Source organism: Cataglyphis hispanica, chromosome 8 (assembly GCF_021464435.1).
Source record: "Cataglyphis hispanica isolate Lineage 1 chromosome 8, ULB_Chis1_1.0, whole genome shotgun sequence".
Lineage (NCBI taxonomy): Eukaryota > Metazoa > Arthropoda > Insecta > Hymenoptera > Formicidae > Cataglyphis > Cataglyphis hispanica.
In genome coordinates this window covers 924947-946988 of record NC_065961.1, presented here as the reverse complement: position 1 = coordinate 946988, position 22042 = coordinate 924947, and the positions used below count along the sequence as shown (strand labels likewise).

Here is a 22042-nt window from a genome sequence, read left to right as displayed (position 1 = left end):
ATGGCGTCATCGTCTCTGCCAATAAAATACTTGAATTCGTAATAAAATATAATGATTAATTGATCCGGATTGAATTAAAATCCATCCATTCGGAAACGCCAAATTCTATATGCATAGATTACATACATACATTTCACGAAGTATGTAAATATAAATGGGTGTGTAATGATAATTAAATGTGTAATGATAAATGACACAATCATTGAATGACAATCGATCGTGATTGGTTCTTACTTCTGGAACCCACAAATCAACGTCGAGGGTTGACAAGACGATGCTCAACGGTTGTTTCCTGAACGCTGTCAAAGCTATCAGTGATCCACAAAGGGTCGATCATATAAATTTTTCTTTAGGGCGAAAAATTGATTTCAGCTGTTTAGATGTATAAAAAAATGATAGTATACGTTCCGGAATTAAATTTCTCGCGAATTGTCGCGACATTGATTCTGTGGACGCGATGCGCGCAGATTTGCACAGGAGTCGAGGCCAAAATCGAGCTCAATGTGGAAGGAAGCGGATTTCATAGGTTAGAAATTTCATAGGTTAGAAATTTCATAGGTTAGGATTTTATAGATTGGATTACAAATAAACAATGCTTTTCTCTGTAGAACTGTCATATTTTTTTATCTTTTACAGAACATTTATTTATCGCGCATATTTTAAGGATCTTACCAGTGACAACTGTCAAGCTGCCATTTACATGGAATTACCATCGGCATTATATGTCAATGTCGATGAAATAGCAGAATTGAGAAGAAGGGGCACGGTATGTCTTCATCACACTAAATAATTATTGTACGCCTTCATCACACTAAATAATTGTTATAATCTGAAAAAATTGCATTTTCTATTTTGACATTTTATTTACATTAATTTAAAATTACTGCGCATTGTTTGAAGTCTCTTAAATAATGAATTTTAAGATTATATTGAAAATACAAAATGAGAGAACATATATCAACATTATTTCCTGTTATTGTAAATTTTAGAAATTATAAAAACAATATATATTAGTTATACTAATTTAAGTTTCTTTTTATAATTTATATTAAAAATTATATTTGTACATATTTTTTTATTTATACCTAATAACTTAGAGATTTTTTGCTATTTGAGGGTCTAATTAATTAATAATACTAATTGATAACATTGCAGAGTACAATCTGTTCCATAGGGGAGACTGATGCCGAGCTATTTGCCGAGAAGGCTAGTAAACAAAATGTGACAGTTTGCACATCCGTAAGTTTGTCATCATCTACTTTGGTGATTCCACTTCATCAGCGTTATCGATATGCCCATGAGACTGGTGGCTATGTCGATGTGATGGTGCCTGAGCCGAAGCTATTGCTAGGATGCCGGGAGAGAATCAGAGATCATAGAGTATCCAAAATGGATCTATGCGAGCCGTGTGTCAATTTGGCAACCAAGTGGCGTGAAATTCCTTATCGCATGTTGAATAATCGTGCGTATGTGTGGCCGATACCAGTCGGAGATTCATCTCTCTCAAGGTTTGTCACTTATGTCACGTTATTAGCAACAGTTATCGGCGCGATGTTTATCGCGCATGCCATGTACACCAATGTGTCGAAGAATCATTCAAAACAAGACTGAGGTAGTTTAAGATTTAATATACAAATAGTTTTGCAACTCTAGAAAATTTTTTATTGATAGTTGTTCCAAATAAATTAAATATCCATTGTTTTTATATAAGAATTTAAGAAGACTTTATATATTATATTATATAGTCTTACAAATTTTTCAATTGTGATATTAAATAGTTTTGAGATTAAATTCGTTATTAGACATTTAATTTAAATTTATTCAAATGAAACTAGAATGAAACTAAATTTTAAGTTTTATTCAAATTGAATCGCAACATTTTTGTTGCAAAGTCTATTCGAATTTAATCGCAGAACTTTCTATACATATATATATTTGACTCGATCAACATTCTCTTTATACATTTTATATATATTTATATATTTGGGCTTAATGCAATTTACAATTTGCAGCCTCTAGTCAAAGTCTTTAATAGATATAATGGACAGTCTCATGTGCATATCTTCATGATGATATATTCCAAGTCATTTAAAAGTTAGCACGCAAACCACATATCCACACATTTAAAATGAACACTTTAAAAAATAAAAAGAGAAACAAGTGTCACATGGCATTTTACGCTTTTCTATTTTGATTGTCATGGAACCTTTTCGATGTCTTTCTGCTCCTGTATCGTCGTCACAGTTACCGGTGTCATCGATATTTTATGCACGATGTTATCTTGTCTGCTTTTAATATCGTCATTCCACTTTTGTACCTTGCTGGTACCGAATATGATGAAGATTAAATTGCCTACCGTATATATCCCAGCTGACAGGAAGAACACAGTTCGCCATTGCAAAATATTTGTCTAAACAGGAGAAAAAAGTGATTAAATTCCTTACAATTTCATGATGCAGGAGAATGTGTTAAAATGCAACGGATAACGCATTCAAAAATATTTAATAGGATTTATTTTTTATATATAAATAATAAAACATGTAAAAGAAGCTATTCAGAATATCGTCAAAATATTTTTCATGTTTACTTTTGTATCTCGATTCTCATTTCAGAAGTAATAACAAAATACAGAAATATATATAAAATATTAAGTAAAAATCACTATTTTTATACTAAATATTTATAATAAGCTACAATGAATTCTAAAAAAAGGGGATAAATTTACAACGTTTAAATCCCGAAGAGTTCATTCGTTTATTGTTTGATCTTTAATTTTTAGAATATGTTATTGTAAAAATAAAAATACAAATGAGAGATTTTACGAACCGGATCCTCGACGATCACACCGGCGATCAGCGGCGCGAGGATGCTACAAACGGACGCGATGGCATTCGTGAGTCCCATAAGCGTGCCGGCAAAGTTCGGGCTGAGATCCATATGATTGACATTGTGGCCACAGAAAGTGGCGATATTGCTGGACACGGCTATGACGAGGATGCTGACGGCTAAGTCCGGTTGGTCCTGCTTCGTGTAACCCAGTCCGATCAGCGCGATCGCTGGCGTCCACTGGCCGATCGTGTTGCAGATCTTCCGTGACATTTGCGTCGTCACAATGTTCTTTCGGATGCAGAGATCGGATACGTAACTGATCGGGAAACTGACGATCCACGCCGTCAAGTACGGTAACGAGGTCATCAAACCATTCTACAGAAAAATGCATATTAATCGAAATTATATTATTTAATTTAATTCATAAATTAAATAATTCATACAGCAATTACTTCTAATTTTTGAATGTTGCTATTTATATTAATTATGGTATTATTAATATTTATATGAATGTTGTTATTTATATTAAAATGATATATGTTAATAAAAAATAGGATTTTAATTTTTTCCTAACAGCGGGAGAGAATTTTTTGCAATATAAGAAAAATTGGAAAATATTATTTCACGAAACTTATCTTCTGCATAAAGATATATTTACGACAATTTATTTTAAAAGTATGATTATATATATCTAAAGAATTTCTTAAATTTTATCTTGCGTTAATTTCTTACAGCCTTCATTGACTTTCGCTTATTGAGAATGGCACTGAAACTAATGTCCACGATGTCCGTGATAATCCACCGATCAGAGTCTCGAATTGACCCGAGGTTTGGCATATTAATCATTCTATCATCTAACATACGCATTGAACAATTAATTAATATTCCTCATACACCGTGTGTGATTTTTACAATCGAAACACGCGCATTACTCGTTCGAATTCTAAGGTCCAAGGTTTTTTTCGAAATCTCGCAAAAATATAGCGGAAGACCAGGGCTTAAATTCTATTCGAGATTATAAGAGACTCACTTTCTTGATGTTGAAACGCATGATCGAAGCCATGTAGGATGGGATTTCCGTCAGCAACATCCAGAATCCCCAGGATTGCGCGCATTGCGTCGCCAATAGTGCCCAAACCGGTGGACTCTTTAATACGGATAGCCATGGAGTGGAAGGTTTCTAAAAACGAAAAAAATATGGAAGAGGAAATTCATTCCGTAATTACAAAATTCCCTTGAACTCGAAAATGTTAATTTAAAAACACAGAATTAAGATCATTCGCTTCTTCTTAAATCAAATCTAAGATTCTTATTTTTTTTATTTATGTAAATTTAATTCAGAATTATATATATTTAAATTATATATAATTTAGAATTATATATATATATATATATATATATATATATATATATATATAAAATAATGTATTATATAATTTATATATTTAGCATTTTTTTTCTCTTAATCAAATTATGAAGTTCTTAAAATTGCACTAAATTTAAAATCAATAAGTTTAAATTGATCCTCAAAGACAAATTCAATTGACATAAATTCATTTTTTTATTTTTTTATTGAATACGTTACCTCATCTATCTCTGTTACTCCCAGACTCATCTCGATATACTCCTTTTCATCAAAAGGTATGCTGGGATGTTCAGAAGGTGAATCCTTCCCAAATAAGAAGAAACCGATGCCACACAGCATGCTTAAGCTTCCCCAAACGTAAAAACAGCTGGGCCAGCCAATTGGTGATGCCGCGAGAAAGCCGGTACTCAGTAGACATATTACATTTCCGATCCAGCCACCGGAATAAACAAAAGTTGCTGGAAAAGTATGGAAAATATATTAGAAATACACTGAAAAAAAATATACTGTAACAAAATTTTTTTTTTATTTAAAAAAGAAATTTACTTAAATACTTGCAAAAAATTAGTCGTTTTAATCAAGCAGCAAATATATTTGAATTAGTAAAATATAAAATAAAAGTGAAATATGTTTTTATTTGCAAATAAAAAAAATTTTATATTGCTTTTAAAAATATTTTTTAATTTTTGACTGCTTGTTTAAAAATACAGATTTTCTTTTTTTAATAAATAATTTTTATCTTCAAATAACTATTTTTTATATTAAAATTCTAAATAACTTATTTTAAAATTATAATTTTTTACATGTAAATAATTTATTTAATATAACGAAATTTTTGAAAACAAAATATACATTTATTTAAGTAAAAAAAATTAACAAAATGTTTATTTTATAAAAGAAAATTTATTTTTAGTATATAATCTCTCAAAACAGATTTAAAATTTTTTCTCTCTTTGAATAGTTGCTGCCTTGAAAAACCTGGGAAATATCGAAAATTAATAAAGAAAACTGAAAAGAGAAAATCGAAAACATATATATATATATATATATATATATATATATATATATATAATTTACTTGAATTATAAAAATATACCTTTACTACGCGATATTTATTATAAAAAAAAGATCATTTACGAGGTTTTTGTGTAGCGAACGGCAATCTCGACGTGCTTAATTTATTTGACATTGTCAGACTGCGATAAGAATTTGTTCTTTTCTTTTATCTGCGTCGAACGTGCCTGTCAATTAAATTGCGAAGCCATTGTCAACAAAGAATGATAAGCTAAAGTTACTAACTTTACGTCATATAACCGATTAACAAATGTTGAGTCGAAAGAAACAAATCACAAGTTGAGATTGAAAATAAAAAATTAAGGGTTATCGACTTTGAGAAATCTTAGCATAAAGCAATCCAGAATACCACAAAAATCAGAAAAATATAACAGCAATTTGCTAGAATGTCAGTCTCCGAAATCCCCAATATTTGTTTTATTTTATTAAACGAGAAAAATGTGGGCTTTGACAATACTTATACATTATTTTTCACGCATTATCAGATAAGAAAATCACTGACCGAGTCTACCGCGCTCCTCGAGTGGCGACCACTTGGACAATAGGGTGTGAAGAGACGGTAGAGTGGCACCCTGGGCGAGGCCGCAGATCATCCTGGCCGCGATCACCGCCTGCCAACCACTGTAATGAGCGGCGAAGGGGGTGCCGAGGGTCAGCAGACCAGAGATGATAAGGGTAACCGAGAACAGTTTCTGGGCGCTCCATCGTTGGGCAAGGATGCTGGCGGGTATTTGCGTGCAGGTGTAGCCCCAGAAGAAGGAACTGAGGATTATGTGCTTGGCCGATTCGCTCCAGTCAAACTCCTTCGGCAGGAGAGGGATTCACATGATGTTTACAATCCGCGCGAAAGGTAATCGTCATTATTATGTACGCACCTCGAAATCGGGATTAGCGCTAGCCGCATTGGTCATCGCCTCCAGGGTCACTGAGGTCGTCACCCGGACGGCGTAGCAGCAAAAGAAGCCCAAGCACATGAGCACCACCTGCGTATGTCTGCATCCGTATCGTGCTGCAAGAGAGAGGATTAATTTTAATATCATGATAATTATAATTAAAAATAACAATATAATAATTATATATATTTTATTCAATGCAATACATAATATATTTTTGATTAATATATTTTTAAATAATTTTATTTATATAATTTTAAATTAATATTATTTTAATATTAATTTAATTATGATTAATATTATTTTAATTATATTTAATTTATATAATATATTTTTAATAATTATATATTTTTAACTAATATAATGTAATTTATTTTTTAATATATTTTAAATAATGTAATAATTATATATTTTTATTACTTAAATAAAAGCGCATAAAAAACAATTATTTTTAGTAAAAAGTATTTACATATTATTAATTTATTGTCTAACGCTTGAAAATTGTTTTATAAAAAAAAAATGTAATTTTAAAATATTTTTTCTTTTATTGCCTTTTTTTCTTAATATGTTACATTTTCAATATAAAATAATATTGAATTTAAAAATGCGAAAAAATTTTTGAATTTTCTTAAATTTTTAATTAATTAAAGAAGAGTACATATACAAATAAGATTTATAAATTTCACTGATCGTATAATTTCTTTCTTGATTTTTATAACAGTCGTTTTAGTAATGCGGTAATTCTGTTTACATGGACGTCACGTATAAACGTTAAACGCGAAATCGAATACAAATTATATGTCATTGTCGTCAAGATCGCGCTGCGTCAGTGAGATCGCACGCACGATGTTTGTACTTGGAATCCAGCAACAATTACCCATTACGTCAGAGGCATCACTGGTATGCGAGCGCGATCGATAAAATCTTAATAATTGTACGTTTATCCGACGATTTTCTTACTATTTTAATCTGCGTTTAATCTAAGAATGCACGGAATGTCAATTGATTCTAATCCATAATTACATAATAAACTGCTTTCATTTGCAAAACGTATATCTTGAGGTTTGTCTTGAAATACGGATTAAAAAATAAATTGACGAAAAGTGGATTAAAAAGATAAGAAATAAAAATGATATCCGGCGAAATCTAATTGTATATACACACACATGGAATACAAAAAAAGAATAAGATAAATATTTTTTTTAAGTTTTGTAATGAGTCGTAAAAGAGATGCGCTTATCAAAGAAAGACATCGTACTGTTATTTCTATTATCATTAAGTTTGATTAATATTATTTAATATCCCGAGTCAACATCTAAGTTTGTTCTTCTTATCATCTATTATTTATGCCCTTTATATCATAATCATAAGTGATTTATCGATAATGCTTTTTATATAATTCGTTATAAAAATCTGAAGTGCCAATATGAAAAAAATAAAGAAATTGATAAATAAATATATTAAACAAATATTGAAACTTTTTGTACATATATTAATGAATGATGTGTTGATAAAGCAAAGTGGTTCAATGTTAATACAAGGATGCATTTTGCATTAACGTAATCCATTATCATTCCGTAATCGAGTATTATCTGCAATTGACTGTCGAATAATAATCGTAGGCTTCATCTCCCGATAAGTCTAACTCTATTATCGTTATTATACGTGAAATCGAAGATACTCGCTTATTGTCCAACAATCTGCTACATATTTGTCAAGATAATAAACAGTAAAAATAAATTATATCGATATATTGTTGATAATACCCATATGACACGAGGAAAAAAAAGATTTATTTAAATCTGTCTTTTAAAAGTTTTTTAAATAAAACGTTTAAAAATTTTAAATGTTCTATATTTTCTATTTAATGTATTATATATATATATATATATATATATATATATATATATATATATACATATATGCTATTTTTATATTTTATACTTTTATATTTTATAAGAATTTTTAAAACTTGTATTTATACGTAAAAAAAATATTATGGATAGAGATCAATTGAATTTTTTTAACCATTTTATTGCAAATCTTGCGATATCGTGTGTGATTTATTATACAAAATGTCTTACAACTTGCGACTTTAATTATAATGACAGATTAATAATTGATTTTTTTTGAAATTGCAATTTTTATCATTGTAATATTTAACAATAAAAATCTTTGTAAATAATATTCAAATTAAAATTCTACTTAAATCTATTTGAAATTAACTAGAAAAAATATAATTATAATTTCTATTATCGCTTTATAACTCGAGAATTATTGATGTTTCCATAATTTTCGTAAGGAAAATTCTATCCCCTATAAATGTAAACAAATTTAAAATCAATCTAATTTATTCTCTATATTTTAACAATAACAATTCCTATTTTTTTTATATAAAACAATGTTTTGTATAAAAAATTCTTTTGTCAAAAATATCTTTAATTAGACGAATATCGACGAATCTCTTTTTATATAAAAATCTTTTTTTTTCCACAGATTTATCCATGAAATATTTTTTAATTTTTAAATAAAACATATAATTTTTATAATATAAATATACTATTAATTAATGTTACTATTAATTAATTAATGTATAAATTTATAATTAATTATATGTATGTAACAAAAATTACCATTAGGTTTATTCGGTGAATTCTTCATCTTCTCCGAGAGGGAAATGATGGAGACTCTTTTCTTTCGCGCAGACGTCATTACGGTGAATTTCTCGTCGAGGAGCAGAAACGCGAACAAATTACAGAAACGACTACGATCCATCGATCGTACCCACGTAGTTTTATACCGCATCACCGAAAACAAATTCTCCCACTCTTTTGCGCGCTCAAATGCACGCTTGAACGACGCTGTTCATACAACATGCTGTTGCATTATCCTCGAGCATTGGAATCACTACAGGATGTAATCAATTTGCATTATTAATTATATCTGCTCGATGTTCTCTCCTTTAGTTTTTTCTTGATCTCTCTTTTTCTTTGATTTATATTAACATTTAATTTATATTAACATTAAATTAATATTTATAATTTAATTATATCAAATTAATATTTAATTATTGTACAATTATTGTATAATTAAAAGGAATCAATTTATTGTATAATTGAAGGAATCAATTATACTGATTACTTTAAATTACAAATTATATTAATGGTTATAAAATTGAATTAATAATACATAATACATAGAGAATATTATAAAACAGAAAGGAGAAAAGAATGTTTTTTAAATGGTAAAAAAAAAATTTTTTTTTATTTACAAGATATAACTAGTTGCATATTATATTACTATGTATATATCGGCATGTTATACAATATACAAAATAAGTCTTTTTAATTTTAATAAGCAAATATTTCGAAAATATGCAAAAAAAACTTTTCAAATAAATATACGTTTCAAGGTCAAACCAAGGTCACCATTTGGTTCCTCCCCTAGATCATACAACTTTTATTTAAAAAATTGGATATTTTCGAAATATTTGCCTGTTAAAATTAAAAAGATTTACCCTGTATATCATTAAAGAATTCGCTCAATATAAATTATCTTGAAAAGTAAACGTTTTTCTGTTTTAAAATAATTCAAGATTCTTTGAAAGAAAGGTAATTTAAAATTTAATAATATTTACGACTGTGCCCTAATTACACTCTTTCATTTACGAGAATTGACGAGTATCGGAATAGATCGTCGCTTCGATAAATAATCAATTCTTGTCTTTCGTCCTACAAAGATAACGCATTTAATGCGAATGTTTGCGATTCGCGAGTATGGTGTATGCATTTTATTAGATAAAGATTCGCGTTTATAAATATCCAAAGCGAAGTGAAATTGTATCTATTATCGCCATACATCTATTAATGAAGCACGCGAGATAAAAAAAGAGGGTTAATATGGTTAATAAAATTTAAATAATTAAGACAAAGCTAAATTATTATTGTTATTCCTTATGTCTATTATTTTAAAAACACATAATTTTTTGATTATATACAGTATTATAAATAGAAGTCAAAATTTGTATTTGACAAACATTTTTATACAGTCAATACATAAATATATCTGTATCATGAAAAAATTTGTAGACATTTTTCTTTTACGACAAATTTTTTTTCTCTGTAATCTCAAAAATTATATCCGATTTGAAGAGAAATTTATCTTGTTTAATATGCATTGGACAAATACGTTTACATTGTTTAAAATTATATATCACGTTATGTAATATTGATATCTGACAAACTGACCTAAATAAAAAATAAAATAAAAATTCTTTGTTATATAACGATGTGATCAAAAATCTATTTTAATCTCAAAGTTTGAGTAACGATTATAGCGATGTCGAATGCAAAAAGTAGAGTGCATCACTACAAAGAGTTGAAAGATCATCATCACACCTCATGATGAAACAATAAAATATGTACAGTATAACGGCAATAGCGACTTTGATCGCAATTCTGAACTCTCAGAAGATTCGTATTTAAAATCAAATTTAATCCTTAAAAATCACACATAGATCATTCTGATATTATCGATATTTTGACAATAGAATATTCCGCGTAAATAATTCAAAAAATGTTTAAAATTTATTTTTTAACTTTTGTTATACATGATCATGTTCTACAGATGTGTCAAGGTATATATAAATTTTTTTAGATTTTTTTTTCAAGTACTTTGACACAGTTAAAATTGTAACAAGACATTTGGACTCGTAATCAGGAACAGAGCGAAAAATATATAACTTATAAGTATTAACATAGATCAGTTCTATTGGTCCTATATAACTTTCCATTTATAATCTGATTTACGTCACACATTAACCCCAGTGATAAATTTGACAAATCCTAAAGACGTATTTCACGTAATTAATATGAATTTCAAGTTTATCTCTTATCTTCTATATCTTCTTTCCGTTTTTGCCGTCGAATTTGAACTTCCTCAGGATCATTCCACCATTGCACTTCACCCTTGCCGAATATCACGAATATCAGATTACCAAAAAAGAAAATCGCTGCTGAGACATAGAACACGATATTCCATTGATACACGTTGCTCTGAAAAGTAAAAGATCTCTCAATAGCAAATCATATGTAGAGCATTTAAATGTATTTGGAATTTAAATAACTTTTTTCATTTCTTATTTAAGTTTAGAAGAAATAGAAGATTAACAATATAATGTAAAATAAAAAAAATATTGGAAAGCAAAAAAAATGAGAAAGTAGAATCTACGAATGTTCTTTATACACACAAACAATTTTAGTTTCATATAATTTTTTTTATACCAGAGATATTAAACTAAATTAAAAAAATCTATTATTTAATTTCAATAATTTTTTTATCTAATTTTATACATCAAAAACAAAATTTTTTAATCAAATAAATACATTTTGATTAATTTTTTTTTATTTAAATATATATATACTTTGTTTCCAAAAATTTTGTTTTCTTATATTAAATAAATTATTACTTGTATATAATAAAAATTATAATTTTTAAATACGTTCTTTAAAATTTTAATATAAAAAATATTTATATATTTGAAGATAAAAACTTATTTATTAAAATAAAAGAAATCTGTATTTTTGAAACAAGCATCTAAAAATTAAAAAATGTTTTCTTCAAGGAAGTAATTTAATATAATTAGTATAATTAAGCATAGTTAATAAAGATAAAAAAACAAATTTTTTTATTTTTAAATAAAAACTTACTTTGCTTTTATTTTATTATATATTTCACTAATTCAAATATATTTACTGGTTGATTGAAATAACTAATTTTTCTTTGTATTTAAATAAATAATTTTTTAATTAAAAAAAAAATTTGTGCAATAGTATTTTTTTGTATCATTTTTAGTGTACATATTAATTCATAAATAATTAAAAAATTTTCAAATCAGAAATGCGTATCATACTTAGTTTTAAGACATGAAAATGCATATTTATATGCACGATAAAATTTGCAATTCGGGTATGTCTTGAGTGCACAAACGAGAACGAATAATTACCTCGTCGGTGACGATCAAACTGCATATGAGAGGCGCGATAATGGCTGCAATAGTTGCGATGCAATTAGTAATGGACATCATCGTGCCCGCGAAGTTTGGACTGAGATCGATATGATTGATCTGGTAACCACATAGAGATCCGGCGTTCAGACCCACCGCCACGGTAAGGATGACAACGGCCCAGATGTAATTGTTGATGGGTACGATGCTCATCAACCCCAGGGCGACAGCCGGGCCCCAGTGGGCCACTGTATTGCAAACCTTTCTGACCGTACCCCTGGATGCGCCTTTCTTTAACGCGTAATCGGACAGCCAGCTGAAGGGAAAGCTGAGGATCCACATGACCAAGTATGGCAGCGCCGAGAATAAACCGCTCTGTGGGAATGAAAAGGTATGCATTAATTAATTGATTAATTGATTAATTATAATCATATTTTCTGTGCTTTCACGTGCAATTTTAATGAAGATATTGTCCCATTTATGTATAAATATATCGGACAAACGCGATTATTTTCAAGAACAGTGTTTTAAAACGTGAATCAGCTGATGTTGCAGAAAATGTGAGAGAACTCGTATCGAAATTAAAAATTGAAGGTGAAACAACGGGAATTGCAATAGGAATTTTTACTCTACATGTCGAAACATGTGATTGTTTTACAGAGTAATATTTTTAACAAATTTGGCTGAATTTGCATAAACGTGAAGAAATTCACAAGCATGAATATTATGCCTAGATGTATCTTATTCGATTAAATTGATGTCAAATTCGATCAAAATATGTGATGATCGCCATAAATAAATTTCAAAAATTAACAGAATTAAAATACAAATGAAATAATATGTGATTTTTAGGAAAAAGATAATTTTTTCTTTTTTAGTTTCTTTATCAAATTTTTATACTAACCTTCTCGATATTTTTCATTACACCCGTCATGTAATTAGGCATTTCCGTCAATAGAGTCCAATATCCCCAATTTTGACTGCAATGGGTTATTATAAGCGCCCACATGGGAAGCGAAGTGAATATCTTCTTCCATGGTATACGTTTCTAATAAAAGGCATGAAATCGCATCATAAAGAAATTTTATATTATGCTTTCTGTATGTGGCTTATTAGCAAATCATTACACAAATCTAAAAAATGTATCCCAAAAATAATTATTACAATGTAATAATAGTAATAAAAAAGATTTTAGAAAGTAGATTTCTTTTTATTTCACGATATTGAAATTAATCGAAAAGAAAAATAAATAATATATATATATATATATATATATATATATATATATTATTTATTTTTCTATATATATATATATATATATATATATATATATATATATATGTAATATTTAAATTACTGTTATTGAAATTTATATTATAAAAGTAGATTATTTTTTTTATACCTGCTTGGATTCATTTTTATCTTCATCTTTCGTTTCCGTGGTTCTCAAACTTTCCTCTATGTATTCTCTTTCTTTTTGAGAAATGCTACGATGCTCGGCCGGTGAGTCCGCCCCGTAATAGAAGAAAACCGTACTCCAGAGAATCGTTACTGCACCGAATAGGTAGAAGATGCTGGGCCAACCTATGCTCGATACAGCGAGAAATCCGGAAATTGGCATAGCAATCACCGTGCCAAATTGGGCGCCCGCATAAGCAAAAGTTCCTGCCGCGATCAAAGAATAAATAACAAAAATAGATATCTTGCAACGATAATATAATCACGATCGATTATAAACAAAATAATTAATTATTGTAGATTTTCCACAAAATTTGTCAATCGTTTTTTGATTGGTTTTCTAAAAATTTAATAATACATTAATTTTATATATTCTATGTTATATATATTATAAATAATATATATTTTTATAACATCTTAAAAATTTTTTATAACAAGCAAACTAATTTTTTCATATTTTTTAACAATTCTTTAATAATTCTTTGATTAATTCTTATTTTATTTAATCATTATTTTCAAAATTTTAAATTTAAAATATAAAAGATGTTTATATTATATATATATATATATATATATATATATATATATATATTATTATATATAATAATGTTTATATACATTTTTGAATATCAAAAATATATGATGATATTATGTATTTTTTATAAGAGATACTCTCTTTATATACAGAATGTTAGAAAAAAGAGTTACATATTTTAAGAACAGATAGTATTGATCAAAACAAAAAAAAATGATTTAATAATCTTAATTCCTTTTTGGCTTATAGGATCACTTAACCACATAGAGATAGCACTTCTTATAATATTGACTGCAAAACTAAAAAGTCTCTTTTGTCTACTGCATTGTAGAGATAACACAATCAATAAGAAAAGAACAAACAGCTTAAATAGAAAGATAGCCTGTATATTAATTATACTTTTTTTTTCTTGTTTTGATCAATAATATCACTATCAAAATATATGATCCTTTTCTTAACACCCTATATAAACTTGCAATTGCCTTATGATTAGCTCAAGATACCTCGAGTTTTGGATCGATTCTCACCTAATCGTGCCCTCTCAGAGGGTGGCGCCCACTTGGAGAGGAGAGTGTGTACGCAAGGTAACATGCAAGCCTGCATGAGACCCATGCCCACCCTGCAAACCAGAACGGCCGGCAGACCCCACTGGCTGGCGACAATCGGCGTAACGATGTTGAAGACGCCGCACAGCAGCATCCCGATGCTAAGCAGCTTCTGGCCGCTCCAGATGCCGGCGATATAACCGCTCGGCACCTGCGTTATCGCGTAACCCCAGAAGAATGAGCTGAGCACCAAATTCTTCTCCACCGGGCTCCAACCGTAATCCTGATGACAGCAATCAATACGATTTTCTAACAATCATCACACCCCTTCATATATACATAATGTCAAAGTTTAGCAAGCGTAATATTATTTTAAATATTAGTTTTTCTGTGTGTGTGTGGGGGGGGAAGGGGGACATTTTATATACAGAGTGTTTCAGATCATCCTTTTATTTTGAAAAGGAATAATGTTAGGAAGTTGGGACAAACAAACGATTGGGACAATATTTACCATAAGGCTATCTCAAGTTTCTGATGATGGTACTTTCATTTTTTGGGTATTCCAGAAATCGAGGCAACATGGGTATTGAATTTCCAATATTTTCGAGGGTGTCCGAAAAATAAAAATACTCTTATTAGAAACTTCAGATAGGTTTTTAAGTGAACAACTGTTTGTCCCATCTTCCTAGTGCCATTTCTTTTCAAAATAAAAGGGGTGGACAAATGATATGAAATACTCTGTATAATTAAAATAATAATGTATCAAATTATAATTATGTGATAATATTGTAAATCGATGGAGAGATTATTGCAACATCGCGATCTAATGATATTTTCGCTAACGAAGTTATTACAATCTGATAAGTCATATCCATCAATCTTATTAGTGACCCTGTAAAGATAATGATAAGAGTTATCTGCACAGGATCATTGTATATTGTATAAGAATTCAAACGAAATTGAATCAGCTTAATTATGCTATTTTTGGTGACAATGGAAAAAATGTCTCCGCAAATCATCAGCCACACGTGGCTGATAATGAGATTTATCTATTAACATTTTTTTTTTTTTTGAGAACGATTAAATCCAATTTGTCATGATATGTTCGACTGAAAATTGAATTTGAATTTGATTATTATAATATAATATTGATATTTTAATTTTAGATTAATATAATATAAATATCAATATAATATAAATAATACACTAATAATATAAATAATATAAAGTATATCCCGTTTGATGCTATTTTAGCTTTACAGCACAAGATTTTTAGCCCTGATTAATCAATTAAATGATGATTCAAAATATTTCATTGATTCATCTAATAATCTAATTACCCCTAGCAACCCAAGATAAAATTTATGATTTATTATTATCATTAATCATTCTCGGAGCGATCAAACTTGCTTCACTCGAACGCTATATCATAAAAGAAAGCATCTATCGGCGGAGCACGACCCTATGCACTTTAAACTCTCCCGATTTCGTGGAGGAAAATTTCCTTGCCCTGACACAGATTTCATATTTTTTGGCAGCGCGATCGCTGTTTTATGAAATATATTTCTGCGAATCTATAAAAACCGATCTATCGACGCAAGCTGTTTTGCTCAATTGGAAGCGAGTAATTCAACGGTTTTAAATATCCTTAAATGTACAATGAAATACAATCATGTACAATTTTAGAGTCAAAAATTAATTATAAAAAGTTCGACATATATTAAACATATAATATTGAATTTGATTCAATATCTCGTATAATTTAATCATTAAAAATGTGAATAAAATTGATACAAGTACATTTATTCGCTAATAAAAATCGAATAAAACAGAACAATTTTGATATGCAAAAATATAATTCTTATGGATATTTATTACTAATAAATTATTTATTTTAAGTACTTAAATAGCTAATATAATTTCTATTGATTTAATTACTGAGTAATTAACTAATAAAATAATCTAAATAATCTAATTACTGGCACTTTAATATTAAAGATTTCAATGATTAAATACTGCTAATATTTAACATTAATATTAAAATATCAATAATAACATGAAAATGTAATATATTTTTCTATCAATTTAACTTCTGATAAAATCCCAACATAAGGGATTATTCAAATTTTGAATTAATTGTTGGAAAATGGGAATGGATGAGTAAAAATCGTTTTTTACATCTACTTCAGATATAAAATAAGAGTTTAATTTCCAGATAAATAAAAAATCTTAAATTTTTATAAAAATTAAATTATATTTAATTTTAGTATTTTATTATTTATTTACTACGTCATTACATTCGTAAAAAGAAACTCAAAAAGAAGTCATAGAATATCAAAATGTAATATCTTTTATGACTTCAATCGTTTGTGATTGAATTATTTTCATATCTTAAAGACGTCAATTAATATCGTCAAAAAATATCAATGAAAAATCAAAATCTAATATCAAAATGACATGCGGTTCCTGGACAGTGTCATCATTATCACTGATTTTATCAAGTATTTTAATCAGTGATTGAACGAAATATTAGCCAAAAAATTACTGAAATAAGTATTTAATCATTGTATTTTCCCAATGATTCGCAATAATTTTTCCATAAGAGAAATTGGCGGCGTAAGACGAAATATCATATACGGCAAGATTGCAATTCTGGAATCGTATTTCATAAATGCCAAACAAATTATGATATTGCGCAGATTTTTCTCAAGAATAACAATGAATTGATCGCGTTGTTGTTATATAATGGCATGCTCGAGGCTTATCTAACGCTCAATTAAGCAAGAACATGCTCTCGAGTGTTAAAAATAGTATCCGAGAGCATAAAACTGTTTAAGTCTCGTTCACAATAAAAGAACGTAATTTACCTCGATATCGGGATTCGCGGTTTTTGCGTCTGCCATCGCCACTATGGCCACCGACATCGTCACCCTGAGACTGTACCCCATGGTCATGCCCAGGAACAGTAACACCGCCTGCACGTGTCTGATCCCGAAGATACCTGCGGAAAGATCGTTCTTTTATCTCAATAGCAAACGAATTGCATCAATTATTCGCAAAATCGTCTTGAGAATATTTTTCAATTACCCATATTTGGAAAAATTATTATTATTATTATTATTATAGGCTGTAAGAATCTTTTATTATACAGGCTGTACTGTCTTGAGGAAATGTCACTCTTTCTTTTTTATTTTTTAAACTTTAAGTAAAGAGACTAATAAAGTTTATTCAATCACATGAAAAAAATTACCACAATTATTTAATTAAAATGCCTGAGAAAAAAATAAAATATTTTTTGATAATAAATTCACAAATTAATGGCAATATAATAAATAACATTTTTGAGTGAAGCAAGTTTGATCGCTTTGAGAAGGATAAATGATGTCATAAACTCTGACTTGGGTTACTAGGAGTACTTGGATTATTAGATTAATCAATGAAATACTTCGAGTAAGCGTTTGATTGATTAATCAGGAGAACAAAGAAGCTTATGCTTTAAAGTTAAAGTAGCATAAAATCAGATATATTTTATATTTATTTATATTATTATTTTATATTAATCAGATTCAAAATCCATTTTCGATTAAACATATGTTGATGGCAAATTGCTTCACTCAAAAACGCTAAAAGATTTAATGAATTTTATATAATAAAAACATACAAAGAGAATTATCGTTTATAAATTTTATTGATTGTTTAGATGAAATTTCGAGGAAAGAAAAAACCGATCGAGCAAGAATCAATCTATTCAAAAGCACATTATTTTTGCAATATTAATATTTAATTTAATCATCGAGATCAATATCATCGAGATAAAAATGACTGTTACATATAAACGACAAGAAGTATGAATGAATGTAAAATTATGACTTTAAAAACCTGTAAATAGCAACATAATAAAATATTAATTGCAATAACAAATGATCACGATAAATTGTTATAATAATAACAAAAGATAATAATATAATAATAATTAATGATAATGAGAAGAGATATTTACCCATATTTTTCTCGAGCTAAACAGTTTTTCAACGTTTCAAAAAATCGACTAGAGCTTTTCCAGAGAGCTTTTATATTCAAAGAAGGAACTTGTTAAATTATGACATATAATTAGTCACATTAATAAATCACATTTCGCGCACGCAATTATCCTAATCTCGCGCGATAATGTAAAAATGATGATGTTTAATCAGCATTATTACAAATATCACCTAATCTCGAAGAATTCCACTGTAAACAAACCATGGAAGGTTCACTGATGTAAGAAAACATTAAAAAAAAAGAAAACATAAACATGTGTTTTCTTACATCATGGGATCTGACAAACAAATATATAAACATAGAAAAGAATATATATTATTAAACCAGGACAAGGAGAGAGGCTAAGAGGTGATATTAAAGAAAGAGAGAGAATATAAGCCTATTCGGTTTGATTCAATTCTGTTCACAGCTATTTGTCTTTCGCAACATGTGTGTGTATCTGTCAAATTATAAACATGCGCCTTATATTAAAAAAAAAAAAAGAAAATAGCTGCAAACCGATAATAGCGAGTCAGAATGTATCGAAATATGTGTGTGTGTGTGTGTGTGTGTGTGTTTGTAAACATAAGACTTCGTTTAATTAATTCTAAGACTGATACAAGGCAGAGGGGAGGTCGTTTTTTCGGCGTAAAATCGTTCACATTTAGAAACATTCTCCGATAAAATAAAAACAATTTTTGCGATAACGTTCGCATATCGTAATCTCTTCTCAAGAAGAGAATAAGTATAGATTTATGTACTATCAATATTAATTCATCATTAACATATAATAAAAATGTCAATTCATATTATTTATATTTTTAATCAAAGAGAGAGGATAAGTATTTTTACGAGTGAATAGGATAAAAAGAGAGAGCGAGAGAGATTTTTTTTATGAATCTCACGACTTTGATTGAAATTAAAATCTTTGCATGCTAATTCACCGTAACAAAGTCGTTGTTAATCGCAGTTATATAATTGCACCGCACACGTATAATTATACAAGTAACGAGTGTTGATGATAAAATAGCAGAACGAAGGAATAATGCGAGGCTAATACGAAAATAAACTATACTTGAATAATTTCCTTGAAAAAAGATGAGTTGAAATTTATTAGAAATCTTATGTGATTTTTCTAATATTAGAAATTTGACTTAATTATCACAATTCACTCTTATCATGTTATCGTAAATTTAATTAAATAAAATATTAAGCAAGTATAAGGATATAAAAATAAATAATATATAAAGTTTTAAATGTTGCACAGCTGTATCTAATAATTTGCAAAGAAAATATTATCAACATGAATAATTGCTTTATCTTTAAAAATAATAAATGATGTGTATAAAATAAATAATAAATAATGTGTATAAAAAATGTGGAATGTCAGAATCGATCAACAGATACTAAATTTTTAGATAATATTTTAGATAAAACAAATAAATAACATATTGCTACTCGTCGATAATCTAAATACGATTCGATAAGATACAGAAAGAATTGCATAAAGATAAACCGCGATTCGATCTATAATGTGATTAATAGAGATATCTAATACAAAAATCTCATAATGCGAAATAATAGTGGGATCGCGCGCTTCTGGATCATCGATCGCGAGAAGCAGCTTCGATTCGATAGTTTTCTTTATTGCGGTCGAAGTGAAGTTATAAATTTACGTGCGCGATAATCCCAGATAAAATGACCAACGATCAACAGGAGTTATCGAATAGCTTGGAAAATATTTTCAACGTCATTCGAATGGTTACGTCATTCAGATGATTACAAAATTAAAGATCGGATTATGCGATACAACAGGATCAATAGAGAATTTCGAAAACTGTATTCTGATAAAAAAGTTTCTCGCCTAGCTTTTCTTTACTTTATCAAATGTAATTTCTCGCCAATTTAAAAAAAAACAATAATACATTATTTGTATATCGTTATTTAATTTTTCGTTAATCGTTATTTTTAATTTTGAAATTATTATTAATAAGGCATTATTGCACTATTATTATTATTATTATTATTATTATCACTATTTTGTTTTCTTCTTTATCATTGTCTTTGACAGCGATGTACTATTCATTGTAAAGACTGCATGACAAATAATAAATTAATTTCAACTGTTTTTGTCCAAATGTATTTTTATAAAAATATATATATTTTTTTTTTAAATACGATTCAAAAAATACGACTTTTAAAAAACTAGCATATGTCACTATCACGTTATCTCCAAGGTAATCACTGTTATATTATATATTCCGCGTCGTAGCCGAGTATAATCATGTATTTAAAATACGTGATGATATATAGATACATGATACAGTTATTTCAGATAAAATAATACAAAGAAAATAAATTTGAATATTTCTTTCCAATAATATATATTGAAAGTTTGTTTCACCTACGAACGTATTGTTAATCATTTCATCGTAAATGACTCGATAAATCGGCCTCCGGCTAAATTTTCCTAAATTCCTTTCCTTAATACACTTTTGTAATATAATGTACAGAAAGAGATCTCTTACTTCGATTCTTCATCATTATTAACTTGACATCAACAATTATAATCATCTGAAGATGTCTAGATCACTAATCTCTGACATCCATCGATCGATTCGATAACAAAAACAATGCACTTTTCCAAACACTATATATGTTGTGCTAAGTCACAATTTGTAAATTTCCACGTAAAAAAAAAAAAATTAAAATATTTTAGAAATTCCCGAATTAATGTCGATGGCACAAAGTTAAAAACAGTATTCTTAATATTTGGGAAATTTTGATTGAAATCTGCAATAAAAATCCACTCGAGAAATTGATGGTGATCCAAATCCGTAACTTACAATTTAATTTCTAATTCATATCTAATAACGAGTCACGGATATCTTGTTCAAGCCTTCGTTGAAATTTCCTTCGTTTGAAATTTATATTTCGATGGAAGAGAACATATTTCTTTCCCGCGTCATGAATTTTTATTGTACAAAAAAACAGAAGTTTTTTTTTATGTACGCCATAAAGAAAACTTCTTCTTGTACCTATAAACACGTATATTTTTTTCCACTTTTAAAATCCGATTAAATTCCTCAAATGTCAAATTTGACATTTTACCCGCACACTGACAGTTCTCTTACAGCTCTGTTGTAGAGTCGGAGACATCGCGTTGGACATTTTCGGCGACGTTTTATCGGTGGCATCAGCGTTGGTGTCATCCTTTTTGATAGCCGTCATTCCGCGAGTTGCGTTTTCTCCTCTCGTACTCCATTAAAATCTGTATCTGACATGTTGTAACGATTCTTATATTGCCTCCCTTCCTCC

General features: G+C 28.5%; 3 protein-coding genes across 5 annotated transcripts; 1 reads left to right on the top strand and 2 right to left on the bottom strand.

Moving 5' to 3' along the window:
* The first annotated feature begins 318 nt into the window (after positions 1-318).
* Positions 319-3852, top strand: LOC126851810 (uncharacterized). Of its 3 annotated transcripts, none has more exons than XM_050596155.1 (4): positions 319-526; positions 637-766; positions 1156-1508; positions 3564-3852. In XM_050596155.1, the coding sequence occupies exons 1-4, from the start codon at positions 381-383 to the stop codon at positions 3571-3573; spliced, it is 639 nt and encodes a 212-aa protein (XP_050452112.1). In that variant the 5' UTR covers positions 319-380; the 3' UTR covers positions 3574-3852. The 3 variants fall into 3 exon arrangements, with proteins under 3 accessions (XP_050452112.1, XP_050452113.1, XP_050452111.1); XM_050596156.1 differs by lacking the exon at positions 3564-3852 and adding an exon at positions 2013-2134; XM_050596154.1 differs by lacking the exon at positions 3564-3852 and having other exon boundaries at positions 1156-1724.
* On the bottom strand, positions 2194-8921 carry LOC126851809 (putative inorganic phosphate cotransporter). Its single transcript, XM_050596153.1, has 7 exons — positions 8796-8921; positions 6145-6278; positions 5772-6072; positions 4415-4653; positions 3860-4009; positions 2827-3204; positions 2194-2410 (listed from the first exon to the last, which is right to left on the bottom strand). The coding sequence occupies exons 1-7, from the start codon at positions 8872-8874 to the stop codon at positions 2198-2200; spliced, it is 1494 nt and encodes a 497-aa protein (XP_050452110.1). The 5' UTR covers positions 8875-8921; the 3' UTR covers positions 2194-2197.
* Positions 8922-10726: 1805 nt separating this feature from the next.
* On the bottom strand, positions 10727-22023 carry LOC126851804 (putative inorganic phosphate cotransporter). Its single transcript, XM_050596143.1, has 7 exons — positions 21859-22023; positions 17572-17705; positions 14687-14987; positions 13569-13831; positions 13071-13214; positions 12167-12541; positions 10727-11216 (listed from the first exon to the last, which is right to left on the bottom strand). The coding sequence occupies exons 1-7, from the start codon at positions 21953-21955 to the stop codon at positions 11046-11048; spliced, it is 1485 nt and encodes a 494-aa protein (XP_050452100.1). The 5' UTR covers positions 21956-22023; the 3' UTR covers positions 10727-11045.
* Between the last annotated feature and the right edge of the window lie 19 nt (positions 22024-22042).

Excerpts from the sequence above, each read along its gene's own strand:
- LOC126851810 (XM_050596154.1), top strand. The coding sequence starts at position 381 with ATGTATAAAAAAATGATAGTATACGTTCCGGAATTAAATTTCTCGCGA. Across the intron at positions 527-636 it reads GAAGGAAGCGGATTTCATAG|AACATTTATTTATCGCGCAT; the intron begins GTTAGAAATTTC and ends TATCTTTTACAG. Across the intron at positions 767-1,155 it reads AATTGAGAAGAAGGGGCACG|AGTACAATCTGTTCCATAGG; the intron begins GTATGTCTTCAT and ends ATAACATTGCAG.
- LOC126851809 (XM_050596153.1), bottom strand. The coding sequence starts at position 8,874 with ATGACGTCTGCGCGAAAGAAAAGAGTCTCCATCATTTCCCTCTCGGAG. Across the intron at positions 4,654-5,771 it reads CGAGGAGCGCGGTAGACTCG|CAACTTTTGTTTATTCCGGT; the intron begins GTCAGTGATTTT and ends ATACTTTTCCAG. Across the intron at positions 4,010-4,414 it reads GAGTAACAGAGATAGATGAG|AAACCTTCCACTCCATGGCT; the intron begins GTAACGTATTCA and ends TTTCGTTTTTAG.
- LOC126851804 (XM_050596143.1), bottom strand. The coding sequence starts at position 21,955 with ATGACGGCTATCAAAAAGGATGACACCAACGCTGATGCCACCGATAAA. Across the intron at positions 13,832-14,686 it reads CTCTGAGAGGGCACGATTAG|GAACTTTTGCTTATGCGGGC; the intron begins GTGAGAATCGAT and ends TGATCGCGGCAG. Across the intron at positions 11,217-12,166 it reads GTTTGATCGTCACCGACGAG|AGCAACGTGTATCAATGGAA; the intron begins GTAATTATTCGT and ends TTTACTTTTCAG.